Source organism: Nipponia nippon, unplaced genomic scaffold (assembly GCF_047370975.1).
Source record: "Nipponia nippon isolate SJK-2023a ecotype South Korea unplaced genomic scaffold, ASM4737097v1 scaffold_17, whole genome shotgun sequence".
NCBI lineage: Eukaryota > Metazoa > Chordata > Aves > Pelecaniformes > Threskiornithidae > Nipponia > Nipponia nippon.
The window spans coordinates 7,716,441-7,730,983 of NW_028262333.1; the positions used below are offsets into that span (position 1 = coordinate 7,716,441).

General features: G+C 46.9%; 1 protein-coding gene across 2 annotated transcripts in view; it reads right to left on the reverse strand.

The window, feature by feature from the left end:
* Positions 1–449: 449 nt before the first annotated feature.
* The window catches only part of KCTD16 (potassium channel tetramerization domain containing 16), an 82,340-nt gene continuing 68,246 nt past the window's right edge, over positions 450–14,543 (reverse strand). For both annotated transcript variants that reach the window (XM_087753895.1, XM_009464366.2), the window contains exon 3: positions 450–2,430. In XM_087753895.1, the coding sequence (XP_087610021.1) occupies positions 1,979–2,430 (452 nt within the window). In that variant the 3' untranslated portion in view covers positions 450–1,978. The remainder of the gene's footprint in view (positions 2,431–14,543) is intronic.

Consider the following 14,543-nt stretch of genomic DNA (forward strand, 5'->3'; position numbering starts at 1 on the left):
TGAGTGATGGGTATGAACCTCTGCCTGTGTGCTCGTGCAGACCTCACGGTTCTTCTGGCAAAACAAAAATGTCTCAGCCAGGTGTGTGGGCACAATGGAGCCCTGCAAGCACAAAGATACCACCTTGCTGAAACTGCATGAAGATCAACAGAAATAATCTGTGCATACTTGACATCAGGACACTAAATAAGTGAGAATCAAAGTGCTTTGTGTTACCAGCACCATCACTTCCCATATTTTTTTATATATATAAAATCTCCTTCTTTCTGTGCCTTTAGAAAACAAATAATTTATCTCAAATACTCTAGCTGGTTTGTTCCTAGCTATGGCAAAATAGGTTAGCTGGAGCAATTAATTTCTCTGTCACTCTCTGTGGCTCACCCGCCCCAGCAGCCCAAGCTCACCCCTGAGCTGAGCCCCCCTGAGCTGAGCCCCCCCTGACGCTTACCTGCTCCAGGTTTTGCTGGCCCTACGCCTCTGACCGCTTGCTAACACCCAGTTCCTGAGTGCTCTCTGGCCCTGTTGCTGTGCTCATGCATTACCCAGCAATGACAGCCTGTTGCACCCCACAAGACTGACCCATTCCCTTTCCCCAAGCTCCTGCACCCTGGGGGACTGTGGACTGTGGGACCTCCGCTCTGATCAGTGCAGGACCAGCGTTTCCCATGGCTGCCCAGCCAGTGCGCGGCGGATAACACAGGACACTCGGCGCAGTTTGCTAGCTAACGTCCTGCCACCAGCTGTGGACAGGACCAACACTGAGACGGGCGTCTGCAGGAGGGAATAGGGGTACCTCCTTCTGGGGTTTGCATTTTCTCTTGAAATGCACATGGCTGGAACGGCGTTGCTCCCGTCCTCTAGCAATCAATCCCTCGCCAGTCAAAGCACTAAACGTGGCTTGTTAGGTGGATAATTTCTTGTGTTTGCTTCTGAGCCGGACAGGACCCAGCGCCTGCTCTCCCTGCCAGCTTTGGCCAAACACTGCTGGCACACGCACCTGGCAAGCTTGCAGAAATCAGCTGTCCTTACCAGCACGGCCACTCCTCCTGTCACCACACTTGACCCTGGAAGAATTCCTACAGCTTTCCAACTGGGATCATCACGCATTTAACCCACTGGCACCGGAGAGCCTTGAGAAACATGACAAGAGGCGTGGGGAGGACACAAAGGGAACAAGATCATCAAAACCAAATGGAATATTTTGCTGACGGCAACAAAGACCCACATACTATTCCCTGGTCTCCACTGAAATGCATTTACAGTGTCTCAGAGAAGGGAGGGGAAAAAGGTAGAGAGAGGGAGCAGAGGAGAGAGAGAGTGAGATGGGTTTTCTACTGTTCAACCCTCAAAGACCTGAAGAAGAAACGGAACATCCATAGACTGCTAAAAAATGCTCTTTTCTGAGAAAGTGCAGTTATAAGGAGAGAGCCAGAAAAATCTTTAAGCAATATATATTGATATATATATACATATATATATACACAGAGATATATATACACACATATATATATGCACATATATATATACACATGCTTAAGGTAAACTGTCATGGCATAGCTTGTTTCTTTGAGCTGTGTACATCCCTCCAAACAAACGCACTACAAGGAGAACGCAGAAGGCATGCAGTCCACAGACACCCCGGACACTGCCTGCTCACGTGCCATGTTCCCACCAGCATCAGCAGCATCCACACATGAGCATCTCTTGTTGTCAGTATGGTTGTGCCCTTAAGGTATTCAGCTTGTGTAAGACTCAGAGTTTACAAATAAAAGCGTTTGTCATTGTGCTTCCACGACTGGAAAAATATCGTTGCCCTATGACTATAAATGTTAAGGTGAAATAGGCAAATTAGGCAGTACTATAGAGATGGATTTTTTTTTTTCTGACCTAAGAAATAATTATTATTGGGAATTATTTTTGTATCACTTAGAATCTTGCTCTAACGGTAATAAGGTCATGTGCTTTCCCCACCCCGAGCCTATAGGTGGTACTTCCGCAGCAGTTCGGATTGCCAGGGATGTTTCCTTTCTGGAAACCTGTCTGGGATTTTGATTTTGAGGAAATCCTGGATACATTTTTCTAGCTCCTCCTCAATGGAGAGCTTCTCCTTCACTGCTTTTTTCTTGCTGGAGTTGGACTCTCGGGAGCCGGAGGTGAGAGTTCGGAGCAGGTCACTCTTCCTCCGGATCTCGGACTGTTGCAGCAGCTGCACCGGCCCCTTCTTGGCCGGCCGGTCCAGAGTCTGTATGTTGGGCTGGCGGGTGACGGGGCCGCAGATGACTGTCTCCTGGGGGGAGCTGGCCTCCGACTGGCTGTCACAGCTCGACGTTGACAGCTCGTTGCACGACGTGCCACTCTCTCCCTCCTTGTCGCCTTTGCTGTTCTTGCAGCAGCAGTCGCAGTGGGATGAGGACCACCGGGATGGCTCACCTGTAAGAGGAACAGAGAGCACCCCAGGGTTACCGACAGCTCCGAACCCCCCGCCCACACCCCACCCAGAAACAGGCTGCTCACCCACCGCCGGGCTTGCTGCTGCCTGCCAAGACCCACGGGAGCAGCGAGGGATGCAGCCAGATGGCGTGGCAGGAAACCTCTCAGGGAGCTTTCCAGAATGTCACCACAAACTGTCAGCAAAACCTCCACCATTAACAATTTCCATTAACATTGGGGCTCCTTCATCCACTCCACTTGCACGTGTTGCTCAGGTCCCCCCTGCAGGTCCCCTAAGACATCCAACACATGTCTGAAAGTTTTCTGAGATCCTCAGTGAGAAAGAGTCATGCGAGGATCCAGTCAGGTGTTTAACCAGAGTGAGTAACCATCACTTCAGGAACCCTAATTGCTTTTCAGGCTTGTCATGATTTGCTGCTACCTCCACCCACCAACCCAAGGGCAAACCCTGAGCAAATCACCCGGGGCTTTTTCTCCCTTAAGAGAAAATCCTGATGAAGTCCACGGACATTTTGCCTGAGGAAAGACAGAGAAAAAAACAGAACGAGGACTTCAGAATTTGTCATTCCCAATCCATTCCTCCAAGTTTTACCTGTATGTGGGGTTCCTCTGCAGCCAATAAACTCATAGGTTTGAATAGAGGTTACAAGGCCAAGGCCAAGGTTACTAGTTCAAAACAGACAAACAAATGGTGACTTTTTGGCTGCCAGAGGAAGGCAGCGCCCAGGAGGCCGGACATGGCAAAGCCTGCTGCCCCTTTCCATCCCAGCCACCATCTGAGCAAAACACGAGGGGTCCAACAGCTCATGTTGGCACTGATCTTCCCTGGGCTTGCGCTCAATAAAGACAAGTCTGGAAATACGGGAATAAAACTTGTTCACATAGGAAGGGCCTGTCTCCACTGGTGTGCAAAGAAGTCAAGACTGTACCCAAGGTGGCTGCAGGGACTGACAGGTCTCACCTGGGAACACCAGGCTGCTTAAATCCCGTCGAACCCTCCTAGCCTAAGTCATCTTTCTGCCTTTAAAATCACAGTATCAAACATGCTGTTAAATCCAACCTGCCTCATTTTTCCCATTTGCCATGTTCAGGTTAAAACCAAAGACCCGTGGATTCTGCAATGATCTTCTTTGCACAGTTAAACACAGCTGCAGAGTCCTACCCCTCATTAGCAACCGCATGTAACGAACTAGCGCAGGTAAACGCCCTGCCATGGGCTTTGCCCCAGAATAGGTCAGCATAGGCGATGTGGCACGGGCTGGTAGCTCTCCTGTATGGCCAAGGTGGAATTTTGGCAGTGGAAGGCACCGCCACCACCACTGCTCCATGGAGGCTTCACGGCTGCTCCCTGGCATTTCCCTGCAGCCCCACAGCAAGCCGGCTTACAGCAAACACCCCACAGGGAGAAACACCGGTGCCAGACTCGGAGCCACCCCACCAGCGTGTTTGTAAGCAGCCAGGTTATACCAGACTCGATCCCTCCGTCTCCTCCCAGCACGACACGAGTGGTCCCATCAGAGGGAGCAGCACTACGCGAGATCATCGCTGGCACTGCAGCTTGAGGTGCCACAGCAAAGTAACCGTGAGAAGGGAATGGCAGAGAAATGCATGCAAAAAGCAAAATGCATAGATTCTGAGTACAGGCAGCTCATACAGATCTTTTTCTGGACCTTACAGGTAAAATCCTGGCAGTCACAAAGAAATGCAGTGTTAGGGGTTTTGGTCTAGTCCCCAGGATGCAGCAAGCAAGCGGGGGGGGCTGCGGGAGGCATGCCAGCACGGGGAGCCTGGGGAGCCAGCATCTCCGCATGACACCACCACGGGATGTGCAGACACGCCACCCTGGAAATCACAGGCTTTCCCAACGGTATAAAATGAAACAAAACAAAACAAAGCAAAACAAGATGGTCCTCATGTCTAAACAAAATGTTCAGACAATACTGCTCTGCTCCCGCTGCTCAGAAAAATATTCATTATTATTCCGGTCTGTAATCATCACAGTCTTTTCACTTTCATTGGATTAAATATAACTATTTGTTGTTTTTTAAAGTAAGAAATCAAACAGTATTCAGGTGATCATTGCCTACTTATGTCAATAAACATCTCTCCCGCAACAAGAAGGATATATACAGCCTGCTATAAAATTCAGAACTGGGTATCAGAAGGTGCCTGGCTTCCCCAGCCTCCAGGGAATAGCTTTTAGGAAATTATCTTTTCCATTGTTGACAGCTATAGCATCCCTAATTTCTCCAGCCATCTTTTCTTCTCCAAGGCTCAATAGCACAGTCACCTTTGCTGTAAGACGGTGCAGTGAGAGCCGCCAGCCTCTGCCCCGGTGGGCACCGCACCCCCAGCATCCCCCCTGCCCGCAGGGGCACCCCCAGACCCTGACCCCTGCAGACAACTCACTGCACTTCAGAGGTAGCCTCCCCATGCATGAGAGCTTGGTCATGCACAAAACAGAGGCTTTTGGGAAATACGGTCCTTCATTTGCATAACCCATTGGTGATGGGAACCCGTGAATAGTACTTAATTTATTTCCTGATTCATGTAGTTTTTCTTTTTCAGTTGGAGATCTGCCCAAACGCAGTAATCCGTGACAAAGTGGAAGAGCTGGCCTTGATAACAACTGTTCCCTGACCAAACCACTGCAATAATCACGGATTTAAATGTCATTTGGAAGCATCCATCTTCCCACTAAAATGTAATTATCATTTCCAACTCATGCATATTGGTAACATTATCCAGATCAAGAAAAGCATAATTCAGCTTAGCAACTTCAGACCAGCAATATAGCCCCTGGTCTCACCCATGAGAAGGAACCGGGGGCCCCATGGCCAGTATCGAACCCCAGTGCTTGTGGCATTTCTTACAGCGGTGTGAGGGGCACGGGAAGGGAAAGGGGGAACAGTTGGGTCAGAGCTGCAGCATTGGCCCACTGGTTTTTGCAGCAGTGACAGGCAACGCGTGGTGCTGGGATGGCGGTGGTGCTGGCAGATCCTACACGGCTGCAGGGAGGGCAGCAGAGGGGAGTGGGGCTGATGGAAATCTCTTCCTCACGCCAGGGTCCAAGGTGACCATTTGCTGCCACCACTCCAGAAACAGGTCTCCATCAAAAAATGGGGTAAAAAAGGAAAAAAAAATGTTGCTGCCAGTTTCAAACCCCCAAGCCCTGGGAGCAGACCATGGAGGAAGGGGGTTTGCAAGCTCATGGCAGCAAAATGTTAAAAAGCTGTACCCTGATAGTCATTGCCCTGCTCTCCCATTTCTCAGTCTTTCTTGCAACCATGAACACAATGCATATAATTTACAGAAACAGGTGGAAAAACAAAAGTCAGGAAACCCATCTTCATTTCTTCCTTCCTCTTCCTTGTCAATGATGAAGGAGTCTTTCAGTCTGTGAGCTGTGTGGCCAAATTTAATTTATAGACTTGCTTCAAGACCTGTTCTGTATCTTGTCTGAAAAAAGTCAATAATGGCTAAATTGAAATTTTTTATACTTTCTCAGTTTTTACAAAGGCACTACATATCGATCCTTTGTAAAACTCTGATCACACATGCTTCTGAAAAACACACCCGTGAGCTGTGTTGGTTTGCAGCTCCTTATTGCAGTTGACATTACAGCTTGGTGAGGGTTTTCCTGCGTTGCAGCTACCAAGTGCTTCCTGCGAGGGACTGCTCCAGAGCCTCTGCCCTTCCTAAACACAGAACCATTTATTCCAGCAAGCAACCACCAGCGCTTGAAAGGCAAAAATTAATCAGGTGGAAGGTAATTGGTCAGGGTGTTTCTGGCTGGTCCTGTGGAAACACAGAGATGCTGGGAGTGGAGTGCATCCCTGTCATGGCTCTCCTAGCCAGCGGGAGGGCAGCTCCTGCTCTCCTTATCAGCATTTGCTCTCTGCACTTGCCTGTAATTACTTTTTCTCTTCTCACCTGCAAAGTCAGTCATTTTACCCTGCTGCTTGTGTGCATTTATAGAATCATAGAATCATTAAGGTTGGAAAGGACGTCTGAGATCATCGAGTCCAACCTGTTAACCTAACTGCCTGGTCCACCTCCTAATGGAGGAAATACGTTCGACGAGCAGCACTGCTGCCACCAGCTCTTGAATGGTGTGTTTTCCCTCCTCTGGATTCAGGCTCCCTCCCCATCACGGCCCCGGAGGACAGCGGGGCCGAGCTCCTTGAGGGCAGCGCTGGGGATGCTCACCTGCTCCCACACCGAGATGATGCCTTTGCTGCCTTTGCTGCTTCCCCACCCCATGTTGAAATGAATGAAGTCTGAAAAACGGTGAAAAATGAGTTGAGAGGGAAAAGGTCACTGCTCAGATCAGTCCCCATTAGCGTGCTATGCAACCTCCTCCTACATCCTACCGCTTGCTTTGAGCACAGCAGTTTTCAGTGCCTCCCTAACAGTTTCTAAGCAAACTTATAGGGACATTCAGCTAATGCCCATCCATATCCCATTGCAGTGAGACAGCCCATGAAACCCAAATCAAAGGGCTGCGCTCGCCCAGCCATGGAACAAAACTCCAATAGGTGCCTGAAGTGCCCAAACAGCCCAGACACCAAACGTCAGATACCAAATATCAGACACCAAATATCAGACCACTGCAGCAGTGCAGGACATTGCTACGATCACCTAATGAAACTTTGCAAACCTGAGCTAATGTTCGGCACACACTTAGGTCACAGACACCTCCTCACAGATGTAACTTCATTGCTATAGGGAAGAACGGGTCAAGCCCCCCGTGCTCCCACCAGAGGGGTTGGACCCTGCTCAGGGATGGCCATGTGGGCAGGGGGACCCACCAGCTGCCATGAGGCACATCCAGAGTATATACTTCATTACCACAAAACAAGCCTTTTATAAGCTAATTAAGACCTAATAGATGCTAATTTCACTTAATGAATATTCACCAACAATGGGCATACCGCGGGTGAGTGAGCTGGGAGGCAGAAATTCATCTATTCATGAGGCAGAACAGCAAAACCAGGCGAGATCCAAGTACTGGAAACAGCTGTGTGGTTTGGAGAGGTTCCCGGGGCAGAGACCTCCCACCAGCACCAGTGTTCAGTGAGCTGGGCTGGGCTAGCTCACTGGGAGTGGGGCTTGGTGCTGGTGTCCAGCAGCGGATGCTCTGGGTATGCAGAGCATCTCTACAGTGGATGCAGGCAGAGATCTCCAAATGCCCCAGGGAAAGGCGAGAATCCGGCTAAGCAGCTGCTGCAGCAGCAGGGAGAGCTAAAACCAGCGAGCTCCTTTTTGCAACCTGAACAACTGCTCCACTCTGCAGAAAAAGAAGGGGCAAAGGTGAACAGATTTCTTTTTGATAAATACATTTTTGACACCTTTAAATGGTGGGGAAGTCTGTATGCACAGTTAAACACCCTCTCAAAAAGCATCCTGCCAGTCTGGCTTCCAGCTTTGCTAACACCCCTGCCCTTGCTGGCCTCAGCCCAGCATCAGGCAGGCAGAAGCCCGGCTGGGTCTATGGGCTGAGGGAATCGCCAGATGTGTACTTTTACTTTTAACTACAAAATGGGGAGAGCTTAAGTTTTATGCTGAAAAGACCTTGATACAATCATTACAAGAACAACATATCAGGCTAGCCAGAGCAGTCCATTAAGAAAATCTAAAGAGAGAAGGAAAGCTATGGAGAAAATTGAATTGCCCTTTAGCATTTAATGAAGTAGAGGAAAAAAAATAATTTTCATTAGGCTATCTTCAGATACCAGAGGGAGAAAAAAAAGAAAGGTTCCAGTATTAAGCAATAATACATGAAAAATACATCTGTGCCAACCAGGATCAAAGTAATTACCATGCTAGGAAGTTGGCTCTGTTAGTTAAAACAGTACTGTAAAATTATCTGATCTCAAGCCAAACAAGCCAAGCTCCACTTTGTTGCAGGTGCACCATGAAAAGTGCAGGCATAGCTGTCTAATTTACTGCTTTGCAAACTCCCTTTGCCTAAGTTAGGCTTAGGCCTAACTGAGGGACATGGTTTAGTTGCTTAGGGACATGGTTTAGTGGTGGACTTAGTGCTGGGTTAACAGTTGGACTTTATGATCTTAAAGGTCTTTTCCAACCTAAACGATTCTATGATTCTATGATTCTAAGTTTGACTCAGTCAGGCATGGACTGTGAAAACCTCTGCCTCACCCCACGCTTTGACAAACAGCTTCAGACATCGCCTCAGTCAAATGGCTTCTGTCACCTCCTCGAGAGCCAGAGGATGCCAGGGTGTCCCAGAGGCAGACGTGCCAAAACGCTTTTAATAGCCTAAATCTAAAGCCAGATATCAGTCAAATGAATTCACCGGCTAAATGAACTTATTGCAGGATACACTCTTTCTGCCTCTAGAGTTTCAGAGGCTATGGGGTAAGGAAATAAAATAACAAAATTCTAACAAGGAAAGAAAGCTGGAGATTCTAGACACATCATACAAGACCTAATTTTATCATTTTAAGTAACTAAATTGCCCTCTATATTACACCAATTAGTTGACATCAAAGTGAGGGAAAATGATCGGTCAGTCTGACAGAGACATGGACCAGACTCCGGAATTCTAGGTAACTGTATGCACGGTTGCAACGCAGCCTGTTAGGAATAAAGTCCTCAATACTATCATTAGCAAGGAAAAAACCCTTTAGGAATCGGGGAGATGGGTGGCAGGTTTCCGAGCTGCACTACCACCAGCATGGCATGCTCGGTCCCAAGTTGGTCAAAGGTAAGATGGAGCTGATGTGTGTTAGCAAGTGAGCCAGGTCGGTCACTGCATGGCCATGTCACTTGGCAAAGAGGGATGCAAAAGAGGTCAGGATTTAGAGAAAAAAATTCACTGCTGTTTGCCTCAGGCTGACTTTTTTTTCCTAGCAATGTTAAACCAAAACACTTCAGCCACCCACTACCAAAAGAAAATAATACACTGTTTGGCTATTTAAAAAAAAAGTCACTTTTAAAAGACGTTTCGAGCATGAAAGGGAGAATGGGAGGCAAAGGGCTACTGATTCAAGGCTGTGTCACGTGTCACCTCCATGTAAACCCCTCCATATCTGGGCGTAATTGGAAGCTGCTGCCAAATCTCAGGTTGCATCAGAAAATGATTCTGTATTACATTGTAATGAAACGAGCAGAGCAGTGCACTTCACACCTTCCATGTGCACACATTACACATTATTTTGCTGGATACAACGAGTTTTCAACAGCAAGAACTGTGGGGGGGGTCTAGGTGACCGCCAGCAAAAGCAGTGTTCAAACTGCAAACCCTCCTGGTGAACTCGGCCTGTGCGGGCACAGGATCGGCCACGGGTTTAGGCTGGGGGTACACCAACTTCTCTAAACTGGGAGCACAGTCTTTGACAGCCGTATGTGTTGTGGAGTGATCACGTGCAAATAGAAATTGATAAAGCACTACTGAGAAAATGCAGATTGCTGCTAACTAAAAGCAATGGCTGCAAACTGAACTGAAATCAATTAAAAAATAAGAACTATCACATCATCAAAAAGAAGAGCTAAGGCAAGTCATTCATCCCCGTGTAAGGACAGCATTGATGCTCTTCAAGTGTTTTCCAAACATTTTCCAGATCACTTTTTGAAGGATATTTCACCCACCTACTCACTTCTTGGAATGTGATTTTGGGGGAGAAGTTAGTGACTTTCAGCCTAAAGTCCCCAGGCCAACACCTTCACAAGGCTGCCACCAGTTACACCGGGGCTTGCTGCACCTGGGCTGGGCCCATCTCAGCAGGACATCTCAGCAGGACATCCCTCCACCGCAGATGGAAAGCATGCTCACAAGTACAGGAGAGGATGCACAGCCCTCAGAGACAAACCCGCGCTCCCTCCTGCTCCGTACCAGGACTGCTGTAACTTGCTAAACGGCGCTGCTGCCTCGGCTGCACGCTGCCACGTAAGGTGTAGATGGCTATGGTGTCTGATGCAGAAGTATCTCTGAATTAGAAAACAGTTAGCTCTGTTACTAAATCCTGTATCAAAAGCAAAACCATACAGACCTAGAAGGCCAGGAGAGATGTAAACCCTGCAAGCTGGGCCACTCCCTTGCACTGCATACCAGAAGCCTTTTTATTAGAGGAAAACTGCTGCCAGGGTCAATTTATTCTTTTGTGCAGCATTTTGTCATGCAATAAACATCTTTTCTGGAGTCCCAGGGACAATCTAAGTGCCGCAGGTATGAGATTTCATTGAGTTTGGGTCCAGGTCAGCAGAGAGCCTTTAGTCACCATGGGAAGCCATCAGCTTTTGATGCACAGGGGATGTGCGTCTTATGGGCTCGTGGGGATTTGTGCAGTTCCCAGCAGTGTAAACCTGCCTGGTTGCATTGCTGGATGGGGCTGGGTCTCCTCATCCCAGTTTTGGGTGCTCTCAGGATGACAGAGCCGACAGGAAAAGAAGAAATATTTCTCTGCATTTTGCAGCGAGAGGAAGGCATCTGCAGCTGCATCAACCCACACAGGACCCATGGACACGCAAGGACGGGTGCTGAGCCCTGAGACCGGCCACCATCCTGGTGGCAAACCAAACATTGTGCTGATTTAACCACAGAATTCATTAATTAATGTCTAAACGCTTTGAGATTCTTGGATAAAAGGGGCTAATTAATTCTGGCCTGGCTTTCCTGCTTTTCTCCCTGATCTCAGCACATTTTTCTCCCAGTGCCCCAATTATAATTATTATTATTAGAAGCTTCTGAAGAAGCAGTAAAGCCTCCGATGTATAATTGACACACAAACCATCCAGTTTTTCTTTTCTCCTCGCCCTCTTTCACAACAAACGTGCTGCAAGCAGGGAACGGGAAATCCCCATGAAGAGGGATGGAGAGAGATGTCATGATATAAAATAAAATTAGCACAGGACCTTAAAACCAAAATCAATGAAGAATTTTTATTGTGAGAAATAGCATATAGACCCTAACCCTAGCCATCACTAAGTCCATCTCAGATACAATGGTGGTTGAATTTTGTAGTGCTAAGCCTGGGATAGATAGCCCAATGAAGACAGACCTGGGTTTTGCAGGGCAGTGCCTCCCTCTCCTCCCTTCCCCTCTGCAAATCCCCAAAGCCAGCAGCGATGGTCTGATTGTGGGGTGCTCGCAGAAGAACTTTGAGGCATCTAAAACTGCCCCAAACCCCACTGCTGCAGCAGGCTGGGACATCTCTCCCTCCTTAACTTCTAGGAACTTCGAGAAGTAGGTTTTTGCTTTAATTCACCCAGAAAAAGGCTAACAGAAAATTGAATACTATTCAATTTAAATGCTATCCATAAGTGACTTCCAACTGAGTGCTGTTTTACCATGTAGCTGCATCCACATCTGGGACTGGCACCAGTTTCAGCCCCTACCTATCCCCAGTAATCACCCCCAGATTTAATCCCTCTAACAAATTATCCAGCCACTGCACTGGAAAGAAATTGTCGCCCCTTGCTCTCCAAGCCCACCTGGAAATGCAGAGGGAGCATAATCAAATGTGTGAGACCTCTGACAGATCCCAGGAGAAAGAGATGAACACTTCTTAGGCAATTTTGCACTGATAAATGCTGTTGTCTTGAAATTGATATATTCTAAAAGAGCACAGTGATTTTGATGACATTTGCACTGGGAAAGTGCTCAGCTAGATCACTTCAACACTTCCTTTCATTTTGACATCCATATTATAACATTAATTTTAATATCAAACTCCATATAGTTAATTTTCTGTTAAAATGTTTCAGACTTATAAAAATGCAATGCTGTGATATTTCAGAATGAATGTTACAAATTACTATTCTACAAGAAATTTCAAAAATTTTATTTTTTTTTTCCTACTGAATTTGGAATTAAAGTACATGTTGGTGCATGAGAACATGCAATGGGATGGAGACTGCTTTCTCAAGTAACTCTGACCTTACAGGCAGAAAAGCTCATTGTTCTCAGAATTATATTCCTTTTATTCAGCTTCTACAGTTTTCACAGCCCTTTTTGCTGAAGTTCGGGGGGTTTTTCGGTTTTGAGTCTTTTTTGGTTTGTTTTTTTTTTTTTTTCCCCCCCAGAGGAAGAGGGATGGTTGAGCCTGTCTTATAAAATAATCAATGGCAGATTTGTTGCAACAGAGATGGAGATAGCAATCAATTACTAATCAAAAAGCACGAGTGAGTTTTCTTGCTCAGAAAAAGGCACCCCACCAGCAGCACGACTCTCTGGCTGCCAGTGCCACCGCAGCAATCGCTCTGGGGCTGGGCACGGCTGGGCACTATCCCGCAGGAGGGAGGCTGTTGCTGGGTATTTTGCCTGCTTAGACTGTGCAGCCCCATCAGCCACCGCTGCAGCGAGGCTGCTCCCGGGGATGGGCATCGCACCAGCCCCAGGAGCGTCTTTCAGCAGACACAGCTGGGAATGGACAATATCTTCAGGAAGGGCACAGAGGTTATGCATCATATGCTTTTTGAGGCAGGCAGAGATATTTTCAGTATCCAGACATTCATTACCTCTATGTGTGTGGGCTGTACCAACCTTTCAGTCTGTGATCATCTTAATTTGAGCCATTTTCCTATCCTACTGTTCTCAATCCACTCTTGTCCATTTATGTTGTCCTCTCACCTTCTATTCTTCTTACTGCTTCTTCTGCTTTAGGGTTTTGTTGTTGGTTTTGGTTTTTTATTTCTATTTCACGTTCCTTTTCTTCTTCCTTGTCCCCATGACTTTAATCTCTCAATTGTTCTTGGTTCTTGCTCTCTTCCACACTTTCTCTCTTCTGCTGGGGCTAATTGCAGCACCTGATCCCCATTTGAGCAGTAATTAACAGCACTGCCCAGGTAGCCAAGACCACCGGCAGGTGGGAAGAGGGTGGGCCCCACCCTGAGCCAGGCAGCCTCCAGGGCCACCCCCTGCCCAGCTCCCCATCACCTCCATCCCATGGGAGTCCCATCACCTGAGTGCTTGAGGGGCCAGTGGCCTCACCTCCACGTTCACCTTTATTTCCAACCATGCAAAGGAGGTATACTCCTTTCAACCCAAAAAATGAAGTGTTGAAGCTTTTAAAAATATCACACATTATTCATATGGTAAATAAAAAATTGATTGCCTCTAGGTCTGAAGATAAGGTAATGTCGCTAAAGTGACAATTTGATTTAGATCACTCATTCATGCATGCACAACGCCTCAAACAGTTTTTGCATCCATGCATGAATTAAAGGCGTTGTGATTGATGAGAGACCAAGGTCTAATTGGTGTTTTAATAAATACATTCTGACTTGGTAATCGAGCTAGATTTATCAGCAGAAAATGCCCCTGTCTAAATAAAATTACCAAGGTAAAGCTTTGGAACAATGACAAATACCATGCAAGTAATTGGCTCTGGGATCAGTGTTGGCAGCAGGATGGACATGTGGTAGATTTAATTGCATTTAGGATCAAGTATCTTCAGTAAAATTTCAGCAAGCAAACAAAACCAAGGAAGGACTTGACAGTAATGTTATTGGTTTGAACCCTCCCATATGTTCAAAGACAGCAGCGAAGGGGGAGGAAGGGAATCGGCAGAGGCAACGGCTGCTGGCAGGCACAGTTAGTAAGCTAGTACAATTTTCTACCCTTCTGAGAGCAGCTGTGTCCACCTGGGTGCTGCCATGGCCACGACTTGAGCTGCTATCTGCAGATACCTGGTTGCTTCCTAGTCTATTCTATTAATTTAAATTTTTTATTTTAAAGTTTTTTTCCATTTAAATTTTCTGAACTTGCCAACCCAGTGTAAAAAACAGAATTGTTCACCCACAGTCTCTCTGTCCATGATTCGTGCAAGAGAATTTCAGCCAGTCCCTAGCCAGCACAAACACTTTTATCAGGAGTCTCCCAGCAATTTTACCAGTACTCCTGCGATCTTTCCTAAAACACTCAATTCTGGAAATGAACTTCTGTAAGAGTATCAGATTTGTTTGAAAATAAAAATAAGTTCCCCAAATGGTGGAGAAAATATGAGACCTGGTGTTAAAGCACCAGAAGGCATATTAAATGAGCCAAAATATTTATATATGGATCTTTTGCAAAGTAACATGTGATGAAGTTAAAATTCTGAGTGGAAAGAGAAGCACAAAGTGTGAGC